Source organism: Ceratotherium simum, chromosome 2 (assembly GCF_057802395.1).
Source record: "Ceratotherium simum simum isolate JZ-2026a chromosome 2, ASM5780239v1, whole genome shotgun sequence".
Taxonomy (NCBI): Eukaryota; Metazoa; Chordata; class Mammalia; order Perissodactyla; family Rhinocerotidae; genus Ceratotherium; species Ceratotherium simum.
This window is the reverse complement of record NC_141901.1, coordinates 41,551,009-41,574,485: the sequence shown is the minus strand read 5'-3', so window position 1 is coordinate 41,574,485 and position 23,477 is coordinate 41,551,009. Positions and strand designations below refer to the sequence as shown.

At 57.9% G+C, this 23,477-nt stretch overlaps 1 protein-coding gene across 6 annotated transcripts; it reads left to right on the top strand.

Moving 5' to 3' along the window:
• Window positions 1–873: 873 nt before the first annotated feature.
• LOC101389043 (ephrin-A3) lies at window positions 874–23,245 on the top strand. Of its 6 annotated transcripts, none has more exons than XM_087442245.1 (5): window positions 874–1,092; window positions 20,138–20,451; window positions 20,905–20,970; window positions 21,157–21,234; window positions 21,448–23,245. In XM_087442245.1, exons 1-5 carry the CDS (start codon window positions 980–982, stop codon window positions 21,576–21,578), a joined length of 702 nt encoding a protein of 233 aa, XP_087298371.1. In that variant the 5' UTR covers window positions 874–979; the 3' UTR covers window positions 21,579–23,245. The 6 variants fall into 6 exon arrangements, with proteins under 6 accessions (XP_087298371.1, XP_014647440.1, XP_004436192.1 ...); XM_004436137.3 differs by lacking the exon at window positions 874–1,092 and adding an exon at window positions 14,016–14,178; XM_014791948.2 differs by lacking the exon at window positions 874–1,092 and adding an exon at window positions 17,382–18,066.
• Window positions 23,246–23,477: the final 232 nt, after the last annotated feature.

The following is a 23,477-nucleotide window of genomic DNA, read 5'->3' as shown; positions in this document are numbered from 1 at the left end:
GATCCCGCAGCCGCGCACCTGCCTCCTCCCCCTCCCCCGCCCCCACCCGAGGGCTTGGGAACAAAGGCGCTTTGTACAGGCCGCAACCACCTGATTATTTCGTCTTTGGGACTGGGGCTGCGTGGGTCCCCAGCCCAGAACGAAGGTGTGGGGCGGAAAGGGACAGGAGCCAATCCCAAGGTAGGCATTCGATCTTGCCAGCTAAGGCTCTGTGTCTGGGGTGGGGGTGGGGGGCAGGAGGCGATTTGTCCCTTCTCGCGCTATCCCTAAATGTGCTAAGAAAAAGAGGCAATGTGCTAAGGTGGCTGGACAGGCTTGGTGGATACTCTCCCGTGCCTCACTTTCCTCTTTCTGGGCAAAGGGCTTGTGCTCCTATTTAAATATTCCAAACTTTTTTTTTTTTTTTTTTTTTTAAAGATTTTATTTATTTATTTTTCCCCCAAAGCCCCAGTACATAGTTGTCTGTCATAACTGCACATCCTTCTAGTTGCTGTATGTGGGACGCGGCCTCAGCATGGCTGGAGGAGTGGTGCCTCGGTGCTCACCCGGGATCCGAACCCGGGCCGCCGGCAGCGGAGCGCATGCACTTAACCGCCAAGCCACGGGGCCGGCCCTAAATATTCCAAACTTCTAATAAGGCTTTCTACCCTATATTGATGCAGACACGACCTCCCTAAAGAAAAACTCCTAGATAGTAGAATACGTCCCTCCTCCCCGTCCCCTCGCAACGCGGTCTAGTCTCGGAGCTTGACTAACCTGGCGCGCGCTACGGCGCACAGAGGGTTAACGAGAGTTGGCACTCAGTGGAGAGGCGGATACGTGCTCCCATTGGTGAAAAGTTACCCAGGGGCGTGGCCAATGAGTCTTGGCTCTCCACCCCCCTCCCCCCACTCCCCCCTCTCCACTTTGTACCTTTCTCGCGGCGACTGCGAAGGCGGCCGTGACGGGCCGGACCAGATCAGACCGGACCCCGGGGGCGATGCGGCTGCTGCCCCTGCTGCAGACTGTCCTCTGGGCCGCGTTCCTCGGCTCCTCTCTGCGAGGGGGCTCCGGCCTCCGCCACGCCGTCTACTGGAACTCCAGTAACCCCAGGTAGCCGGGCCGAACCCGGCGAGCGGCAAGCCGGGCCTGCGCGTGCCCGGGCCGGGCGCGCGCCCGACACTCGCTCTGTGCGCGGCGCCGCCTGAGCCCGGCCGCGCGCCGGGGCTCCTTTGTTTGAGCCGGCGGGGGAGGGGGGAGGGGCGAGGCGCGCCCCGGGTCTCCCCCCGCCCGCACGTGTTGGGGGCGGGCGAGGACTCCACCCTCGAGAGCAGTCGGTGGGGTCTCGGAGCCGAGAGCTGGGGGACCTTGGCCTGCACTCCGAGCCCCGCCCCCCTCGCTCCTTTCCTGATGATCCCCAGACTCCTCCGACCCCAGCTGGGGCGGGTGGACTTGAGAGGGAGGGAGGGGGCTTTACTCTCGTGGAAGAGCGTGGGTTACTCTCCTCCTGCTCGTTTGGCCTCCCCTCTGGCGCTCCCTGTCTCCTGTTCTCATCTGTGCTTTCATCTCAGTCATCAGTCCTTCTACTTCTCCCAGTCTCGTCCCTGCCCTTCTAGCTGAATCACCTTTGGGCAAGTCGTTTGACCTCCCTAACCTCAGTTACCTCATCTGTAAAATGGGCTAATAATACCTAGTACCCTGGGAAATCCAGCGGGCTGACTGAGGTCATGTGTGTGAAAGAGGTGCAGGCTGCACAGCTATATAAACTATTTCTTTCTCTCTCCTGAGATGTCAGCCTTTGAACCTCGGTATTTTTTATTGTTTCCATCGTCCTCTCCAATGCTCCCTGCCTCTCTCTGTTTTCTCCGTGTGTTTTCCTTTCTGATTTTCTACTTGAGAGAGTCTGTGACTCTGTCCATTCATTCACTCACTAGCATTTATTAAGTGTGCACTGTGTGCCAGGGGTTGTGCTGTGGTGCTGGAGATTAGAGGGATGAAATCTAGACTTTGCCCTCTGGGAGCCCAAAGACCCCTGGGAGGGAGGTCTCCAGACAGGTCATTACAATACCAATACCATGTGATGAGAGCTATTGTCTTCCAACAATTCCTCCCTCTGTGTTCCAGACCAGTGCCTCTGAATCACTTGGAGGACTTGTTAAAGATTCAGGTTCCTAGCCCCCAACCCCGAGGTTTCTGGTTCATTCATTCAATCCACACATATTTACTGAGCGCTGTCCTTGTGCAGGACACTTGTCCAGGCACTGAAGATGCTGTGGAATAAAACATACAAAGGCCCAGCTTGTGTCCTAGAGGTCTGAGCTGAGCCCAGGAATCTGCATCTCTAATCAGAACTCCTGGTGCAGGTGGTCCTTGGACCACCCATTGAGGGACAGTTGGAGGCCTTTCATAAGTCAAGCTGGGCTGCGTGCATGGTGGGGAGAGGGGAAGTGGCTCATGCTATATTTGATGCTGTGGGGGGCAACCTGTCTCAGCCCTTCCCGCTTGTACCGCCTCCCCCCGAGGCAGCTCCCAAGAGGTAGGGAAGGGAGTCGTGAGGAGGCCGAAGATTGTGTGATATGTGGAGGGCGCTCCCCTCCATGTCTGGCACTTCCTTGTCCTGGCAAAAAAAGAGAGGCACCCCCCATCCACTCTCTCATTCTTTTTTTTTTTTTTTTTTACCGTGGCATTCTTTTCAGCGTTGGATTGAGGTCTAAAGGGCAGTCTTCCTCTCTCTGCATCTGTTAATGAGGATGCTGTTCCCAGTCTCCATCTCTGCATCTGTGGCTGCACTGTGGACCCAGATCTGTACCCCTTGCCTCTGTGCCCCAGCTTCTTGGCAGCAGCCATCTACCTAACGTTTATCAAGCACAGGTGCTGTGCCAGCCCATGTTGGGCACTGGGGCTAGAGAGAAGGGTGACAGCTCCAACCTGAAAGGTAGGGTGTGGTGAGTGGCCTTCTCACGTTTGAGCCACATGGTTATGGGCACTGAGTCCTGTAACGTCTCTGAACCCGAGAATCGGTTACCTCAGCCATTTCTTGCACTCTTCGTCTCTCAAGAGGTGTCAGCCTGGGGAACTCAGGCCTTGCTGAGGTACTCCCTCTCTAGTGTGGGGGAGAGGCTGGTAGGGACCATTGGGAAGGGGTATCTCTGACCCTCATGCCCCAGGCGTGCTGTGCCATAACTCCCTCAGCCCGCGCCCACCTTGTGCCTGCAGGCTGCTTCGAGGAGACGCCGTGGTGAATCTGCACCTCAACGATTACTTAGACATCTTCTGCCCACACTATGAGGGTCCAGGGCCCCCCGAGGGCCCCGAGACGTTTGCTTTATACATGGTGGACCGGCCGGGCTATGAGGCCTGCCGAGCAGAGGGGGCAGGGGCCTTCAAGCGCTGGGTGTGCTCCTTCCCCTTCGCTCCCTTTGGCCCTGTTCCGTTCTCAGAGAAGATTCAGCGCTTCACACCCTTCTCCCTTGGCTTCGAGTTCTTGCCCGGAGAGACCTACTATTACATCTGTGAGTGAGGAAGGGCGCAGTGGCCGCCTCTTGGGGAAGGTGGGGAAAGGAATGGGGTGGCCTGCCATTGCCACCAGTCAAGGCAGAGAGCCTGAGGTGAGGGGTAGGGAGAGGCCTGGGAACGAAGGCCAGGCCTGGGATGGGGAGGGGCTGTGGTCAGGGAGTGGGGTGGGAGGGCCTGAGTCCAGGACTGAGTAGGGGGACATCTCGAGTGAGTCTATAGAGAGGAGGAGAGAGTAAGAGGAGCTAGGAGAGGGGACTAGGGGGATGAGGAGGAGCACGGATGGGGCCTGGCACCTGGGTGTGGCCCAAAAGTAAGGAAAAGCTTTCCAGGGAACTAGAGGGAAGAGAAGCTAGGGAGGCAGGGGTGTGAAACTGGGTCTGAGGTATACAAACTAGCCTGTGCTGACTTCTTCCTCCCGATTCCCTACCACCCAGCAGTGCCAACTCCGGAGAGTTCTGGCCAGTGCTTGAGGCTCCAGGTGTCTGTCTGCTGCAAGGAGAGCAGTAAGTGGGTTGGGACATGGGAAACAACCTTCTGGCTAGTGTGGGGCCCTTGGGAATGAGGGAAGGGGTGGGGAGAATCTGAGAACATCAGGCTCTGAGGGGTCCAAGTGGGGTGTTAAGCTGTGGCCTCTTCCCCATTCAGCCTTGGGGGAGCTTCCACTGCACCCCTTTATGCTGGGCCAAGGGAATGGCATCTCCAGGGACGAGGCCCTTCAAGGTCTTAGCTGAGCTCCTTGTCTCTAGTGGCAGTTTGGGGGAGACTTGAAAGTTGAGGCTGAGAGAGGATGAGGTGGTAGATTATGGGAAGGGAGTGGCTGGTTTGGGAGACCCTGGAGGATGGGATGGGAGTGAGCAGCTCATGGGGAAGGCTGGAAGGAGGCTGCTGAAATGGAGGACCCATCAGTGCTACCCCCTCCCCCTCACAGAGTCCGAGTCAGCCCATCCTGTTGGGAGCCCTGGAGACAGTGGCACATCAGGGTGGCAAGGGGAGGGCACTCCCAGCCCCCTCTGTCTCTTGCTGCTGCTGCTCCCCATTCTGCGTCTCCTGAGAGTTCTCTGAGCCAAGCGGACCCTTCCTGCCACCCTCAGGAGCCAGAGCCCTCCCAAGACTCCCTGGAAGAGGGGCCCCTGCTACCTGAGCTGGGAATGCCAAGCCAGACAGATTAAGATGGAAGAGTGATGGGGGCAGTCAGAGGGTCTGAGGTGCCAACCCCCTCATCACAGGCTGAAGAGGAGCTGCAGGGGAGACAGCCCTGGCCACCCTTGAGCAGAAGCAAGACAACCATAGGGTCTCTGTTGGCTGCTTTGATGGTGTCATCCCATCCACCAAGAAGACTGGGATTTGGTGGGATCAAATCCTTGAGCCTGCTGGAGGCCAAGGCTGAAGACCTGGGGACAGGTCGATTGCTAGACCAGGGCAAGGAAGAAGCCGAGGCCTGCTGTCTGTGCCCAGTGCCCTGTGGGCCTCTTCCCTGGTGCAGCACCTTTCCCTCCCCAGGGGGTCACTCAGTTGTCTTCTGTGAAGATGGACTTGCCATGTGGTTGAATTTCATGCCAGTTTGTATTTTTATGTGTCTGGACCAAACCTTCAATAAACCACCCGTCTTTTTGTTGCTATTCCCAATGTACCACCCTCTGACTCCTTTCCTGACACTAAGGCTCCCTGCAGCCTCTACTCTCAGCTTGTCTTGGCCTGACCTCCATGCGAGCTGTGCCCAGGCCATCCATGCCAGGCCTCGGTAGGCACCCCTCTGGGCAGTGTGGGGTGGGTGCCAGAAGCAGCTGTGGAGCTTGGCACCCTCTCCCACCTCCCTAGCTGGCTTCCTGTGCTGAGGAGGGGGCAGATGCTCCTAGCGACCCACCTGCTTGGGGCACTGCCCAAGCTGTAGTAGCACCAAGCAGGGTGTGGAGGCAAAAGCAAGGGCTAGTGGAAAGACAGCAGCACCTGAGTTTCTGAATGCCTGGGTGCCTGAGAGCTGGGCACCTGCCCCCTCCCCAAAGGCAGTCTGGGCGGTGCCAGGCCTAGAACTGGGAAGGTAGGGTCAGATCAAAGCTTGCTTCCCAGCGGCCTCTCTGTTCTTCCATTTTATAAGAGAAGGGGGTGGGGCCGAGGAGGGAGGGCCCCCTTTACTCTCAGCCCCACACTCTCTCCAGCTCTGGCAAGAGAGGCTATGATCCCCCCAAGCCCAACCTGAGCCCTCTTTCTGAACAGTGTCCTGGGTGGAGCCAGGGTTAGGGGCGCCCCTTTCCCCGCAGCTATGCTCCACCCGCCCTGGTGCCCCGAAGCCTCCACTGGCACAGTGCCGGCCCGCCTGGCACTGAGCCAGCGATCGATAGGTGGATGTTGTGCTGATTAGCTCGGCCCGGCTGCGGCAGCGAGAGGCGTGTGAACACGGGGCGGGGTGGGGGGGTGCTGAGACTGACGGACACCGAAATGCTGGAGATTTCGAACCCTTTCCCCATCCCCTTGCACACCTAGGTCAGACCCTGGTCCCTCTCGGTTAATTCCATTGCTCTCGCTGAGGCCTGGGGTGGAGGACACACCTCGGGCGGAGCAGACACGAGTCAACCCCTTCCCCCATTCGAGGCCACTTTCAGAAAATGCCATGTCTGTAGGTGCATGTTCCTGCGTATTCGTGTGTCAGGGCCCTCACCCCAAACCACGATCTTTAGTAGGGGTGAGGGGCTGGGGTGCGGAAAGAGTGGAGTCAGCTGAAAGATGAGCTTTGGGCTCGGTCTTGTGGTCCTGGGTTCGAGTTGCGTCTCTACTGTCCTTCAGGAGAGTATCTATATGTTGCCGTGGAAACAAACTGTACTGCTACCTCCGCCCCTCTCCAGTGAAACTGTAGGCGGGGCAGGCCGGGGAAACTGGTTAGTAGCCCCTGCCCTGAACTGAGAACTGGGGGTGTCACCCTGCTCCCAGCGGCGCCAGACACCCCCGATAGTGGGCCGAGCTGGGCGCGCTCGCTCCCGAGTCGGCCGGCGCGCGGATCCGCCGCTGATAAGAACGCGTGTGCGAAACAGACGCGGGGCCCAGCCGGCTTTTCCCGCACTCAGACACAAGCCCTCACTCTCAGTCAGACGCGCACACTTGACACAGACACATGCCCTCGCGGGCCGCCCGGCTCCCTGCAGGTGCAAGGGTTTACCTCTCGGCAGGGCAGCCTGCGAGGGGGGGTCGCAAACTCAGGCCCGCCGGCCGCAGGCCTCAAGCCAAGCCAGTCCTCCCTACATTCACTATCCTCACAGCCTGGGCCCTGCGCGGACGGCGGATTCAGTCCCAGGGCGCGTCCCCACGGAAAGCGAGAGCCAGGTCCGCTCATGGGGCCCAGACGGGCCGAAGGCGCTGGGCGGTCTTCCGGGACTGGGCCCTGCCCATGAGAAATCCTCGAGGCGTGTTCCGGGGCGCGGTCCCAGGAGGCTGAGCAGGCCTGCAAGTTTTGGGGCGTCACTGATCTCCCCTAAACTCAGCGGCGCTAGACAGCCGAGGGTGGGGCCCTCAGTTTGCTGGGCCTGCCCTAGTCTCTCCCGAACAGTGCGAAAACTCCCCTCATCTTTGCATCACTCTATTTCGCTGTCCCAAGAAGCTGAGAGCCCAGATCCTGCTCCACACTTTCCCCGGTTTTAAATAGCCCTCTTTCCCTAGAAGCTAAACCTTGAAGTTTTGGTCTTTTTATGGGACCCCTCCCTTTTTCCTTCTTCTCTTTCATTAATTCCTTCTTTCCTTCCCTTATTCATTCGTTCAGCAATTTGTGAGCTCCCACCGCGCCCTTCTTTCAGTCGGCCACACCAGCTGGGATCGTCGGGGGATCCCCAGTGGTGACGCAGCTGGAGAGGGGCACGCTGGCTTCTAAATAACCAATAGAGTCCTGGGGCCTGGGGCATGAGGTCATCAGCGGTGATGCCCATTGGTTCAGGCCTGGACGTGGGGGCCGGTCCCCATAGCAACCGACGGTGCGTCCTAGCGTAACCTGGAGAGTGGTCTTTGCTTGAGCACCAGTGGCAGCTTGGGCGTGCTTGGGATGTGGCGGGGAGGCTGGGGTGGAGCTCAGCTTCCCAATTCCTGCAGCCCTAGCCCAGTTAAGCTCTTATCTTTCTTGAGATCCTCTTCTCACTCAAAGTAATGGTCAGTGTCTCAACCCAGGAAGGTTAGGAGGGGAGTATTGGCAAAAGCGTTGGGGTCCTGGGTGCAGAGCTGCCCACGGCCGGAATGTTAATTCTGAGATCCTCGTGTTTATCTGCATATCGTCTGCATCTCATTTGCATTCTCTTCATTTAAGGTCAAATTGGGCAGACATCTCCACATCCCCAGCCCTGTCGCTTGTCTGTATCCCGAATCTATCCTTTAGCGGCTTTAATCCCTCTCTCAGGTGTCCAGTTCCTTACCCCACCCCTCTTCCAAGCCTCTAGTGTCTCCTGGGGTAGTAGGGGGCACAGCCTAGCTAAAAGAAAAAGGATAAAAAGTCTGCCTCTCCTCTGGATGTTTGGTGACAGATGGGGAGGGCTGGTCTATACCGCCTAGAGACTAAATTGGCAGAGCAAATGGTGGGGGGAGGTGCCCCAGGCTGGGTTGAGGGTCTCTAGGGCCAAATCACCCACACACCTGGTAGGGTGCTGGAACTGGGGATGCCTGCTTGAGAGGCAGGCCTGCCCACCTGTCTGGTGCCAGGGCAGCTTCCTTCCTCCAATTAAACACTAATGAGGTGTCATTAACCCTTACTTTTCCTGCCAGCCCTCAGGTGAAACTCAAATTCATGGTCTCACACTGAGGAAGAGGGAGAAAGGAGGCCTTTGAGGAAGCCCAGAGGCAGTAAGGTCAGGGGACCAGGATACAAGAAGGCGGGGCCAGAGGCATGAGCAGCATATACGGGTTATTCTCGGGGTACTTCCGAGAGATTCTAGACATGAGGGTCCCACTGTCGGAATGTGTTTATTCTTCTGTTCATCAATTCAACAATTATTTATTAAGCACCTCACCTATTCCTACTAACTAAATACCAGGCTGCATGCTTGATGCTGGGGAGACACACTTGGATAAGACAGGATCCCTTCTCTTAAGGAATCTTCAGATTACTCGAGAAGACAAACTGGCCGACAAATAATTATAATGCAAATGCTATTATAGAACTATGCACAAAGTGCTATGGGAACACAGGGAAAGGGGGCTGTCAGAGGAGGCTTGGATTCTGAAGGACAAAGTTTATGGCATGGGGGGATGTGTCGAACAATAATAATTCTCGTGGGTTTGACTCAGTGTGAGTCCATGTTTAGCTGTGTTTTCAGGACTGCAGTGTCTGCCCTCCCAGAGCTGTATGTTTTGCATCTTTGTGTATGTGTGTGAGTGTATATGTGTGTTGTCTGGATCTCTGTGTGTCTGGAATCCCTTCTTCTGAACACACATTGTGGTTTTATTACAGATCAATGTTTGCTGTGAAGCTCTTGTGCAGATTAGCCTGAACCTGCCCAGCCCAGGGGAGGGGAAGTGGAGAACTGATGTTGGCTCTTTGGGAAGGGGTGGGCAGGCACCATCTTCACACCTGGGGGCCCAGACCCTCGGCTCCCCAAGTGGCAACAGGCTGGCCAAGGGAGGCAAAGGGCTGGACCCCAGACTATGGTAGGCTGTGCCCAGGCCGTAGTCCCCTCTGCCTCTGGCTCCCCAGAGGAGACATGGGGGTTACAGCCACCACTCCCCACCTAGATCTCAGGCCCCCTCCCCCAGCCTGTTCTTCTTCTGTCTGCGAAGGAGCAGGCCAGGCCGGCTCAGACCTGTCTGCTGGCTCTCTCCTGCTGGGAGCGGATCCTTTCCAGGGGACAGGAGAGGGCTGGGGAATGCTGGGGCCTACTGGGAGGCCCCAGGTACTCCACCCAGGCCCTCTGTGGCTCTCTCCAGCCTGGATTCTCCCCACCCACTCTGGGCTGCCACTTCTCTGCGTTTTGCCCACACGTAGCCACCTTTGCCAGGTAAGCCCTGAACCGCTAGGCAGAAGGTGGAGGTGAGAGCTCTGGCAGTGAGGCCTGGCGTGGCGGGGGTGGGCAAGGAGATTGTGAAGCTATTCAGAGACCTCTAGCCCCATGCTCTCTGTCTCCTTGCAGCCACTCACTAGATAGCCAAATTTTGGTGGCAGGAAAAAGAGAGTCTGGATCTAGGCAGAGTTTTAGGAGGTAAGGAGAAACTCTGAGGCCTGAGGGGAGGGTCAAGGACCCCTCTTCCAGTGTCAAGAATGGGACTTCCTTTTTTGGCTGTAACTTCTCCTCCCACTAATTCCTTCTAATCTTTTCCTACCCCATCCCTACTCCCCAAGGCCTAGGTTACCTCTCCCATTCTGATAGCTCTTAGAGAAGCTTGGAGATGGGGGAGAACAAATGGAAAAGAGAGTCTGGGGCTAGTCTGGGTGGGCAGACCTCAGGAGATAACCTCTTGATAATTATGACGATGAGGCCTCCATTCATCAAGCACCTTGTGAGTCCTACACACTGTGCTAAGTGCTTCCTGGACAAGGATCTGAATCCTCATAACAACCAGCTCCTCGAGTTAGGGCATTACTATCCCCATCTTACAGATGAGGAAGCAGTCTCAGAGAAGGGAAGTGACTAGCACAGCCAATGAGTGGCAGAACTGGAATTCGAACCCAAGCCCATCCTGTTAACTGCTAAGCCACACTGCCTCCTCCCAGCTCTTCCTGAAGCACATTCAGAGGATTCACACACACCTCTAGTGTAACACTCCAGAGAGGCCTCCCTGCTTCAGGCTTCTTAGCTTGCTGGACTCTTTAGAGGGATCAGGGTATGAGTAGAAACAGAGGTTATTACACCCTGACCCCACCGACCAAGCCCTGCATCCTAATTTCCTGTGTCCAGGACCACACAGCAGTGCATGGTCTTCCCTGCTGTTAGTCATGTGTGTGGTTCCATGTCAACTCATGGACATTAGGGCACCACATAGCCATGTTGACACACACTTGGAAATCAGAAGATACGTCCATTGCCCTCCTTGTCGGCACCCAGGTTTCCATGTTAGGACCACACTAACAGACTGTCTGTGCTGGGCACACACATGAGCCCTCTGCAAGGTGCAGAATCTGTGAATATTTCATGTCTGGAGCTGGCGGCTGCCTCTCCCACTCACACGCGTGCCTGATCCTCCCTCTCACAGGCTCCTTGTTTATTTGTTTAATGAATTATTTATCCATGGCCCCCCTTCCCTCCTGGCCTCTCCCTCCCCCAGGCCCTAGCCTCCATGATTTATTGAACACAGCTCAGCTCTGTGGTTGCCACCCGATGTCCCAGGAGCCGCCTTGGGTACAGCCTGTGCGCTTCCTCTGCCCCCGACCTGTTCAGCTCCCTGCTTACTTGGCCCTGGGGAGGTGGGGGGTGAGGCATCATGTTCAGAGAGCTCCCAGGGGCCTGAGCTCAGTGCCCCCAGAGAGAACATGGCAGCCAGCAGTGTACTGGCAAGCCTGAGGGTCAGAGGGGAATGAAGGCAGAGCTTGCAGGAGAGGAGAAAAGAGGCCTGAGGCCCTAGACAGAGAGGGCCAGCCTCATGGAGAGAACCCCAGCCTCCATGGAGGCCCTCACCCTACAGAGAGCTGTTGGTCAGGGCCCAGGCCTTAGACATCAGTGTTTCAAACTGTAGGTTGTAACCCAATTGGGATGGTAAAATCAAGAAATCAATTTTACGGGTCTCAACCAGCTTTTTATTTTATTTTTCAAAATTTTAGGAATAGAATAGAAGAAAAATATCAGAGTACATTCTCTGTAATAAGGATAAGTATTGTTTCATGAAACTTGCTTCAGTTGTATGTGAATGTGTGTGTGTGTGTGTGTGTGTACTGTAAATGCAAAATATAATCTTACTGTGGGTTACAGTCAGGAAAGGTTTGAGTCACAAACCTTTATAAACAAGCCTAGACCCCACTGATGGAGGCCTGGGTCCTTCCATGACTCAGATGCCACAGAAAGAGGCCTGGGCTTCAGATCAGGTCCCAGGCATAGGGACAGTGGCCCAGATCTTATACACAGAGACTCAATCCCTGGAGAAGCCCAGATCCCATGAATAGAGGCCTATACACAGGCCTAGGCATTATAGCTGGAAGTGCATATCCCATAGTCAGAACTGCCACATACAGTTGTGCAGTTCGTGCATGGCACAAAGGAGCCACTCAAGGGGCTAGTAAAGGCTGACATCAGCCCAAGCTCCCTAAGCTGGGGAGACACATACGGCCACCTCCCGCTTAAGGAAGTAGCACCTTTGTATTTACACAAAGGCACTACTTGCCAAGAGATGCACCCTAAGGACTGGGTCTGCATAGAGGGGTGTTTATTCTAATTCACACAAAAGCCCAAATCATCTAGCAGCTGATTTGGATAGAGGCCCAGATAGACAGAGCACCAGATCCTGTGGACAGAAACCTAGGCCCTATAGAGAGTGTCTCAGAGCTTAAAAACCAGTGGCTCAGACCCCATAGAGAGAGCTGCTTAAATCCTACAGAGAGGGCTTCAGATTCCAGAGAGAAGGGCTCAGTTATGGGGCGGGGGATAGGGGGTGGGGGATGGGGAGGGTGCTAGATTGTAAAGAGGAGTATCTGGGCCCTATAGAAAAGAGCCCAAATCCTTAAGCGGGACCCAGATTCTACAAACAGGACTTCTAAAATGGAATCTAAAGTCCTAGGCCAAACCAGCAAGCTCCCACTCCCTATGAATATGGGTAGCCTCTCTGCAAACTGTGGGTACAGAGGGAAGCCTCCCATTGCAGAGCAGGGAGTGTGGGTAGGTGGGGAGGGGGCTGGGATTTGTGGCACCTGGAGTAGGCAGGTTAGCATCATTTGGGTGAAACAAATCTCCCTGGGGATGGGGAATCTGGGGTGAGGGAGAGCTGTTTGCAAAGTCCCCCATTCCCATCCCAAAGGGCCTAATTTATTTTCTGGCTCCTGAGAAGGGAAAGGAGATCTCCTGGGGGGAAGAGGAGCCAAGGGAGGACAGTGCCTGCTCTTGCCTGGCAGCAGCTGGGCATGGGGCCTATTCTGGATGGCACTGCCCCTGTCCCAAACCCAGCACTTGAGGCCGACTTGTGGTCAGGACCCCTGTCCTGCCAAGGATGAGCAGAAGAAGGGTGCCTCTATGTCCTCTCTCCTGAGGACATGAGAGAAGAAGAGCATCACATCTGTCTCCCAGGGCCCAGGTGGTTGGCCTGGGTTCTGAGAATCTGGTCTGAGACCCGGTCCTCCTGGTCACTCTTAGTCTGAGCCTCTCCAAAAGAGAAGAGACAAGGGGTGGATACCCCTAGGTCTGGGTTCTAGACCCTTTCCCTCAACTTCTACTTCCTAGGAAAAGAAGAGAGAAGAGGCAAGCACGGAGCTGTGTGTGTGTCCAAGAGTGCATGTGGGTTTGTGTGAGAGTCATTGTGTGTGTGCATGGGTCTGGGTGTGTGCTCCTGTGTCTGTGTATCTATGTGCCTGTGTTTCTACAGATCTCTAGTTGGCTGAGAGTAGCTTTACTTGTGTGTCTGCGAAGAGTATCTGTGTGCCTGTATGTCTGTGTCAGGTGCCTGTGTTTCTATGTTCTCTGCCTCTGGGTGGCTGTGCCTTTTCTCCTGAATGTTTGTGTGCAGTGTCTGTGCTTGGGTGTCACTGTGAGGACAATGACTGTGGTGAGAGCTGGAACACAGGGTGCTCTGCTCTCGGCCCTTTCGTCAGCATCTGTGAGAGTAGGACTGAGAATGCCTGGGGACACCAGTGGCTGCACTGGGAGGGGACCCTGCTTAAGTGTAGTGAGGAATCCTTTGTAGGTGTCCCAGGAGACCTGGTTTGCTCTAGCCGACTCTCTCCTTGGTCCCTCCTCCGAGTTGGGCCCTGGACGCCAAAGGCCTTTTCAGCACCCAGTACTGACATTCTTGGGAGCTGAGCTCCTCTACCCCACCTCCAAGAAAAACAAGCTTCATGCTCAGTTGGGGGCTTCAGGTCAACGGCTGTCAGGTCCTTGGCGCCAGCTGAGGGGTTCACCACCCTCTAGAACCCACCTGACTCCTCAGACACATGGGAAGAGGGCCATGGAGGAAGCAGACGGCCAGACTATTCAGAAAGGAGAGGGGTCTAGTTCTCCTTATTATGAGGTCCTGGACCCCCAGCTTTATTTCAAGTCTCCTTCACCCCATCCCAGAAATGAGTATGCTCACACGAGATCAAGATCCCTGTCTTGGCCTCCCTAATCCTTCTCCTGGGAACTCCAGACTGGGGAGAAGGCCCACGACCGGCGGTAGCAAACCAAACCCAGGAAAGAGAAGCGAGAAGCGCGCCGGTTGTTCCCGAGGGGGCAGCACCACCCCCACCTCCCACGCGCCGCGCGCTCCGGGCCCGAGCGGGGCGGGGCCTGCCGGGAGCGCGCCAGGGGCGGGGCTTCGGGGGCGCGTCCGGGAGGGTGGAGGGAAGGGCTGGGGGCGTGGCCTAAGGCTCGGGGGCCGGCGGCGGCAGTGGCAGCAGGGAGCTGGGAAGCGAGAAGCCGGGAGCGCGGGGCTCAGTCGGGGGGCGGCGGCGGCGGCGGCGGCGGCGGCTCCGGGGATGGCGGCGGCTCCGCTGCTGCTGCTGCTGCTACTCGTGCCCGTGCCGCTGCTGCCGCTGCTGGCCCAGGGGCCCGGGGGGGCGCTGGGAAACCGGCATGCGGTGTACTGGAATAGCTCCAACCAGCAGTGAGTCTGGGGCCCAGGGAGCCCGTGCGTCCCGCGTCTGCGAGAGGGGGAGCTGGTGGGCCGGGGAAGTCCTGGGGGAACCTGGGGTGGGAGTCCTGGGAGACCACAGCTGGGGGCTGGGAGGTGAGGCAGCGGGGGCACACTCTGTGGGCGTCTGTGAAACTCAGGGGGTGCCTGAAAGAGGCTGTTGAGGGTGTAGTAGGGAGGGCTTGGGCCGTACGGAGGAGGCTGCTCGGGGACACCCCACCCCACCTTGGCTTCTCTCCACACCCACCGCTGGAATAGCGTACCCCTATCCCACAGTCCCCCATCTTTACCCCCTTAGACCGGGCTGGGTTTAGGAGTACCAGATAGGCCGCCGCAGTTGGGGGGCCCAGGGATGACCTGTTTTCAGCCATGAGGGTTTTGAGGGGTTCTGTCTAGGACTCCTGCTTTTAAAAGTGGCGTCCAGAGCTGAGGCATGGAGTCCAACCGAGCACCTCCTCAGAACGAAGGCGAATGGGTTGCCCTGGTTGTGTGGATAAGCCTGGTTGGGGTGAGCTGGGGCTGGGTCGCCGAGTTGGGGGCCCTGGGGGTGCTGCTTGGTTAGGATGGAAACATGGGGTACTGGCGAAAGAGAAGAAGGCAGGGAGATGTCGGCGTGTCACACACGCACACACACGCCCGGGCTAGGGACGGCGTGTGGCTCCAAGTGTGAGCGGGCGTGTGCGGCTGTCAGTGTGTGTGTGTCTGAGTGTGTGATTTGTGTGTCTGCGTCGGCGATCGTCTGGGGGTGGGAGCGGGCGACGGGTCGGGGAGGGGGCTGCGGTCGCTGTCCGCGTGGCCGGCTGCGTCTGGGCTTGGGTGGCTGTCGGCGCCGCCGCGGTCTGGGCGGGTGTCAGGGCGGCCGTGTGGTTTCCCTGGGTGTGTGGCGCGGCGGCTGGGTGCCGGCTGCGGGACCAGGTTCTCGCTCTGCTCAGTCCTCGCTGCCCTTGTCTTCTCCTCCCCGCCGAGCCCCCGTGTCTGTGTACTGGGGGGATCCCTGGGGACGCGGGGGTCACTGTTGCACCTGTCCAAGTAGCGGCGGCACTGGCTCTGGCTCCCCACCCCGGGGGGCGACTCGGGAGCAAATGGCGAGGCCCCAGGGGAGGGGGCCGGGCGGCCGCGACCCCCAACGTCCCGGAGGGGCTGCCGCTCACCGCTCCGCTCTTTGTTGTTTGGGGCTCCGCGCCTCCCCCTCTCTCCTCCTCGCGCCCGGAGTGTCAGACTGGGGGTGGGGATGAGCCAGCGACACCCCCCTCTCGCTTCCCATGGAAACCTCTGGGGTGAAGATTCGGCCCCTCCCCCCTGGAGCGGGGCTCAGAGAACTCCGGGGGGCTCTGGGGGCTGACTCCTCTGCTCTATCTACTCGTCCCCCTCCCCCAGACTCACATGTCCGCCCCCCGCCCTGCTAGAGTCTGGCGGGGAGTGGAGAGCGCGCAGGTGAGGGGCCCTGGGTTCCCCACCACCCTTCGGGGACCCTCGCGTTCTTAGGGGAAGCCAGAGCCAGGGGGATGCGGGAATGGCCTGGGGGGGTGGGAATGTTGTTGATCAGGTTCCCCTCCCCCGCATACACCTGGGCGCAGGTGAAAGCCCTAGGAGGGCATGGGGGAGCCTGGATTCCGGGAGCCTCCTCTCTATCTTCCCCGCTACCCCGCAGGTCTGGACCGGCAGAGGTAGGAGGGGGTGCGCACCCGGCCGGGAGGCCGCCGCCGCCCCCGCCTCTCTTCCTCGGCCTTTGTTGCCGCTGCGCCCGGGCTCCCCGGCTCCCTCACTGCGGCAGCCGCGGCCCCATAAATCGTGAGAGCGACGTGCTCCAGAGCCGGGAGTGGAGAGGGCCAGGGAGCTGGGGGCGGGGCCGTGCCGAGCCACAGGCTCCCGCGCCCCCTCCACCCGGTCACGTGAGCCGGGCTCCTGGCTCCCACCCCCCGCGTCACGTGCGGAGGGTCTCTGCCCCCTGGGGTCACGTGGAGAGGGTCTTGCGACCCCGCCTCTTGGGGTCACGTGGGAGGGTGCTGGTGGGACACGTGCGGCGGCCCCCTGTGACAGACCTGGGGGCAGTGCCCTGCACAGCGGCCGCGATCTCGCCCCCTGCCCCCCACTCAGCCCCTCTGTATGGTCCCCTGGAATAGGGGAGACCTGTTCCCAACCTGGCCTAGAAACTAGGGATGGAGGGACTATACTGGAGAGAAGCACGAGAGTGTGAGGTCAAAGGGTCCTCTGAGCCCGGAACGGAATTTGTGGGGGTGGGAGGACCAGCCAGTGGCCAAATAGTTGCCCCCTGGTCTGTGCTTCATTTCTTTGCAGAACTGAGCAAGGGTGTTAGTATTCGCCCTTATCTCAAGACGGCTCAGGAACATCTTTCTCTAGCTGTCTCCCTACCTCTCTCTTTATCACTGAAATGTTTCTGTTGCTGATCCCTCTTTCATTCAAAGATTCATTCAACAAATATTTCTTGAGGCTCTATTACGTCCCTATTGGTCTTTCTCTGCTTTCTCCCTGTCACCGAGTCTCTGCCCTGCACTCCCTTCCCTATCCCTAATATTCTTCTTTGCGTCTCTCCGTCTCCGTCTCTGCTGTCGGTGGGCCTCTCTGGATCGGCCTCTACGTCTCTCCTTCTCTCCAAGTTTTTCTCCCTTCTCGTCCTCTTCCCTCTCTTTCTGGACCCCTCTCTTTCCCTGTCTCCCTCCCTTTCCCCTCTCAGTGAATCGGTCTCTGTAATCTCCCTTTTCGGCGTGTCTCCGTCTCACTCCGTTGCTGTGTGTCTCGCTTTCAGCGAGTCTCTCGCTCTTCGCCGCCGCTGCAGATCAATAAACCTTCGCCGCCGCCGCTGTCGCAGGGAGGAGGGGCGGGGGATGTGGGGCGAGCTGATTCCCTCCCACTCGACGCGGGCCGGAGAAGCCGGGGACCCAGTCCCGGGAGGGCAAGACTCGGCGGGGTGCGGAGGCCGAGGGCGCCTGACGGGGTGCGGGGGTGTCAGCGTGCACGCGCCGCCCCGCGTGCGTTCCCGCCACCCACCCGCTCCCAGCCCGGGCGCGCGGGCCCCACGCCGCGCACACGTGGTCCGGCCTCGCCTGCTGGAGCGAGCGGCGCGCAGCCTCGGGCGCGCGCGCTAGAGGGAAGGAGAACCCGGGTCTGGTGTCTTTACGTCCCTCCGCCACTTCCTTAGCTCTGCATCCCGGCCTCTAAGGGTAGGGGGCAGGGACTTAACAAGTTCGGGGCCCCTTGGGATCCTTTCCCTGCTCCCTGGTCTTGTTAGACACCCTGTTTACCTGCCCCTAATTGCCCCGGGGAGAGAGGTTTGCTCCTTCCCCGCTCCCCCGCCAGGCTCGAGCAGGCGGGGCAATGAAGGAGTGAAAGAGAGGGGTCGGAATGCGCACCCGGAGGCGGTGAGAGCGAGGAGAGCCGAAATAACGGGGTGAGGGGGCACCCCCTCCAGGTGGGGTGTGTCGACACTTGCCTTTCTGCGAGAGAGGTGGGAGGCTCGTAGGAGATGAAGTGAGGAAGAATAGAGAACTGTTTGAAGAGACAGGCACAACAGTCCCCAGATCCTAGCGTCCCCACCGCCCCGCGGGGGCGGTGCGGCCCCGGAGGAGTGGTTAGCTGCAGAGCTTCGCCCGGGCCTAGCGGCACCTCCCTCTTCACTGCCAGGGCAGGTAGGATGACAGATTCAATTAAAGCGCCCAAGCCAGGCAGGCATCTCAGGTCTCCCAGGAGTTGTGGCTGGGGATTCCTGGCACCCAGCCTTTCTGCCCCCACTGTCCACCAGATACCAGCTGGGCACAGCCATTTCACAAGCAGGTCTGTCTCCCACATGCCCAGCTTGGGGGGCATTACAGGGGCTGCTTATGCCACCCAGCCCAGGGATAGGTAAGAGATGGCTTCTCTTCACCTGTGGTTGCCCAGCAACAACATTTTTGTAAGGCTAGTGCCCACCCGGTTGAGGAAACCGAGGTACCTGTAGGAATACCTCTGGCTTTGGCTTATTCCCTGCTGGAATGGGGTGTGTTATAGGGGAAACTGGGCAGAGCCCCATGGAGGGGCTACTTCAGAGTAGGGCTGGAGACTTGGGTGAGGCTCAAGGACAGAGGTCCCAGTGTGGCAGTGCAGCTGCTCCATGCTGACACCCTACCACCGGTGGCCCCCTCCTCAAAGCCTGCAGGGGAGGAACAGTAGACTTTGGAGTTGGGGATAGAGAGGCAACTGGGGTGGTGGCTGGGAGCCAGGCCTGGTCTAACCCGTTTTCCTGCTCCCAGTGCCCCAGGCTGAGACTCCTGCCCACCTGAGTGCCAGGACCAGGGAGGGGCCTGAGTGACCCATCACTCCCGTGGGAACCAAGTGGGGCTGGTGGCATTCCTGATGACTCAAGGAGGCTGTGCCCAAGCACCAGCTCTCACCTGTCTGCTTTACTGCTGGGCTTGGAAGGGAGTGCTTGGGGAGGGGACAGCATAGGCAAAGCCAAGGAAGTAGGATAAGGTAAGGTGGGGAGGGACCCTGAAGGCCCCACTCATGAAGAGGCCTCCAAGCTCATTTTCCTAATGGATCTAATTACTGTTTGTGGAAGTGAGAGGTACCTGGTGATGTGGGGAGCCAGTCTCTCCCCTCAGGGAGTTCCCAGGGACCAGGGACCCCAATGATTTGACATTTTGCCAAGTATCCCATGCTTTCCTGTGTCCACCATGCTCCCCTCTCACTGCAAAGATGTATGCATTCCTACCCTAAGGAAATTAGGGGAAACTCCTGCCTACTTCTCTGAGTTTCTTTCTCCATCCAGATGTTTTTCCCATCCCCACACCACTCAATACCACCATCAAGGGTGTTAAGACCAACACTGATGATACCTAGCAAGGCAGGTGGGGATTATGAGGGACCCAGCATCTGCTTCTCTGTCACATAGAAGGATCATGGAAGTAAGAGGCACAGCCATCTCGTCTGGGCACTATGCCCGTTACTCTGCCAAGCATCATTAAGGGGGCAGTGGTGCCCAGGTTGAGGGAGGAGGTGTATAGAGACAGAAGTTTTTGCTGATTCGCACGATACCCACGTGGAGCCTTGGTGTTGAGTCCCTTAGCTCCCTGATGTGTCATGTCACGTTATTGGGGACCCAATTGCCCACAGCCTCTGGGTGGAGGTCAGTGGGACTCAAGGTACACAGGCTATTGATACTGTAGAGAGAGCATGTGCCATTGTGTGTGTGTGTGTGTGTGTGTGTGTGTGTGTGTGTGTGAAGGGCAGGGAGAGAGCTTGAGATTGCTGGAGTCAACCAATACTGGCATGCAAGTCAGGCACATACACAACCTAGCTTTTCTATGTGTATGCCGCCTGTGAGTGGGCGGTGGACATATTTGTGAGTGTGCCATAGAACTTATGCATGTATATGCATGAAGCCTTCGTACCTGCGAATGTGAGGGCAGGTGCTGTCGGACTAGCCTTGGGGGTGGACTGGCAGCGGCAGGAAAGCATGCTGGGAGAGGCGATGGAGGGTGCGCATCCCTCCCACTTTCACCCTTTCCTTCCATTCCTTCTATCCCTCCTCCCCACTGGGTGAATTATGGGGGATGGACAGAGGAAATCCGGGCCTGGGTCTGGGAGTCGCAGGGGCCTGCGCCGTTTCTGTGGTAACCAAAGCATACGTTCCCTTCTTCCCTCCACCCTTCTTCCCCGCCTCTTTTCCTTTGGCGGCAGCCTGGGTTCCCTGCGCTTTTGCTACCCTCTGGTGGCCACCAGGAGAAGGACAGAACAAAGAGCGGGCATGGAAGGATAGTGCAGGAACTGGCGGCACTAGGGCCCTGGGGATGGAGACAGGGACTGAGAAGAGAGGAAGCTCAGAAGAAAAGCCGGGAGGCTCCGAGGACCCTGGGGAAGGTCTGCGGAGCGGTGAGGTGGAAAGCGGGTTGGCTTTGGGGTTTCTTCTCTCTGACCCGCTTCCTTTCCGCCACAGCCTGCGGCGAGAGGGCTACACGGTGCAGGTGAACGTGAACGATTATCTGGATATTTACTGCCCGCACTACAATAGCTCAGGGGTGGGCCCCGGGGCGGGGCCGGGGCCCGGAGGCGGGGCGGAGCAGTACGTGCTGTATATGGTGAGCCGGGCCGGCTACCGCACCTGCAACGCCAGCCAAGGCTTCAAGCGCTGGGAATGCAACCGACCGCACGCCCCCCACAGCCCCATCAAGTTCTCGGAGAAGTTCCAGCGCTACAGCGCCTTCTCGCTGGGCTACGAGTTCCACGCCGGCCACGAGTACTACTACATCTGTGAGTGACAGCCGGGCGGGCCGGGGCGGGGCCTAAAAGTGTCTCAGTGAACAGCCAGGGGGTGGGGTCCCCAGGGGCCAGAGGCGGGCCAACGCGGCTGTCTCGGTCTCCGTCGCTAGGAGTGATACCCCGGGATGAAGCGTGGGGACAGGGGGCCTCAGGGTGTCAGCTCAGACAGGGTCGTCAGGCTATGAGAGAGGTTTGGTAACAGTCTGAAGTTTGGGTCGCAAAATCACTGTTTCTGTGAGGGACGTTCAGGGTCGAGGTTTCTTGAGGGGTGGGACCAAAGGGGCTTCTAGCGCTGATGGCGGAGCCGCAGTGACCAGTGTCCAAAGGGTAGGGGAGCTACTGAAGGAGACTGCCCAGGAGGGGCATTTCCAGAGAAGGAGAGTTTCTGAGTGAGGGCGGGGTGTAAATCGGGAGAAAGCGACTCAGGCCCAGTCTCCTCCCCAGCCACGCCCACCCACAACCTGCACTGGAAGTGTCTGAGGATGAAGGTGTTCGTCTGCTGCGCCTCCAGTGAGTATAGTCGGCTCCCAGCCGCGACCGCATCCTCGGCTCCCCTGCTTTGGGGCTCCCCTGGCTTCCTGGGGGTGGGGGCGGAGGGCACAGGCGAGGGGGACTCGCTCCCCAGCTGTAGCAGGAGGAGGGGATCCTGGCCCTGACTCTCCCCTCCTCTCTCCCCACCCGCACCCCACCCCGCAGCATCGCACTCCGGGGAGAAGCCGGTCCCCACTCTCCCCCAGTTCACCATGGGCCCCAATGTGAAGATCAACGTGCTGGGTGAGTCTGCGCAGCGCCCTCTGGTGGCCACTGCTGGAACCGCAGCCCCCTCCCCGGTGCCTGCTCACCTCGCATGCCTTCCCCTGGGGCAGCGATCCTTCCTACCCCCGTGGGTGGTCACGTCCCCAGCTCCACTGCTGCTGCCGCTGCCGCGTGCCCGCGCCCCGGCGCGCAGCCCAGCCCTCACCAGTCTGTCTATTCATTTATCCACAGAAGACTTTGAGGGAGAGAACCGCCAGGTGCCCAAGCTGGAGAAGAGCATCAGCGGGACCAGCCCCAAGCGGGAACACCTGCCCCTGGCGGTGGGCATCGCCTTCTTCCTTATGACACTCTTGGCCTCCTAGCTCTGCCCTCTCCCTTGGTGAGGAGAGATGGGGCGGGGCTGGGACAGAGCAGGGAGCCTTTGGCCTCTCCAAGGGAAGCCTAGCCAGTGGGGCCTAGACCCCTCCTCTAATGGTTGGACATGGGGTCTGCACACATACATCTGTGCCCGCCCCTCTGTCCCCTCCCCACCACATAGGGCAGTGGACCAGGCGCAGGAACAGCCACGGGTCCCAGGTGGCCTTGTGGCTCTGGTAATGTTTGGTACCAAACTGGGGGGCCATAAAGGGCAGTGTTCAGGACTCCCTACCCCGGGTACCTTTCTCTGACCCCTGGTGCCCTCCCCCATTTGTCCCCCCAGAAAAACAAATATGCCCCAGAGAGAGTAAATCGAAGCATGGGAGACACCCCATCACTCTCTTCTAGGGGCAGAACATGGGGAGGGGACTAGATGGGCAAGGGGGTGGCATCGCCTGCTGCCCCCTTCCCCTGTTTACAGCAATAAGCATGTCCTCCTCCCCCCACTCCCACTCCCAGGATTGTGGTTTGGATTGAATCCAAGTTTACAAGTAGACACCCCTGGGGGGGCGGGCAGTGGACAAGGGTGACAGGGGGTGGGCATTGGGGTGCCAGGCAGGCATGTACAGACTCTATATCTCTATATATAATGTACAGATGGACAGAGTCCCTCTCCCTCCTTAATCCCCTGACCTTCCTTGACTTCCCTTCCCAGCTTCAGACCCCTTCCCCACCAGGCTAGGCCCCCCCACTGGGGGACCCCCTGGCCCCTCTTTTGTCTTCTGTGAAGACAGGACCTATGCAACGCACAGACACTTTTGGAGACCGTGAGACAACAACGTCCCTGCCCCTCCAGCCCTGAGCCAGGACCCAACTCCCAGGACCTTGCCCTGCTCACCCTCTGTGGTCCCCACCCATCCTCCTGGGCCTTTTTCAAGTGCTTTGGCTGTGACTTTCATACTCTGCTCTTAGTCTAAAAAAATAAACTGGAGATAAAAATAACTGAGTGTGTGTGATTTCCAGGGCCATCACCCTTTTGTACACTGGTTAAACCCCACAGGTCACGGGGCCGGGTGAGGAAGGGGATTCTGGGGTCAAAGGCTCAACTGAACACCTGGTTCTGTGGCTTGTCTCCCTTAAGGAGGCAGCTCCATGTGGAGGGAGCAGCAGGGGCTTCCAAGCTGGGCCTGGATGACCCTGGGGAACTCATTCAACTTCTCTGAGCCTCAAGGATCTCATCAGAAGTTTTGGGTTATAATACATGTCTCTCAGGATTGGTGTTAAGGGTCAAATGACAGAGGGGTATACGGCTCAATCGAGGATGCTCTTCTCCTTTTCTTCCTATTCCATCTGTCATCAGAGGTTCTTGACTGGGGTCTATGGATTTCAGGGGGGCTGTGAACCTAGATAGGAAAAAAATTATATCTTTACTTTCACTCACCTGTAACTGACATCTAACGTTCTCTGATGTACTCGGGCGACAAGCCACAACAGTTTGAACAGTGCCTGTGACTTTGTAACCAACAGAAATCACAGATGTTTCCAGACTGCATTATGGTTTTTGAAGATATCTCGAAATATCGTTTACTCTTGTCACTACTTTGAAACGTCTGTAGTTGTTAGACCGTCCTTGTTTTTAATGTGTTAATAAAGAAGCATATATATTACTATACCAAAAACTGTAAATGTTTTGATAACTGTTTCAATATAATTGGTTTCCTTTATAATCTTTTGTAATTTTATTTTATTCATTTAAAATGTTATGGCCAAAGGCTGAGAGTTTGCTGGTGCTGGGGTGGGGCATGGCTCCAGCATCCTGCATCCCATCAGGAGAGGGAGGGGACAGAGAGCGAAAGACCGAGAGCAGGTGAAGCAGTCAAAGGTCTCTCCTCAGGAGCTGTAGC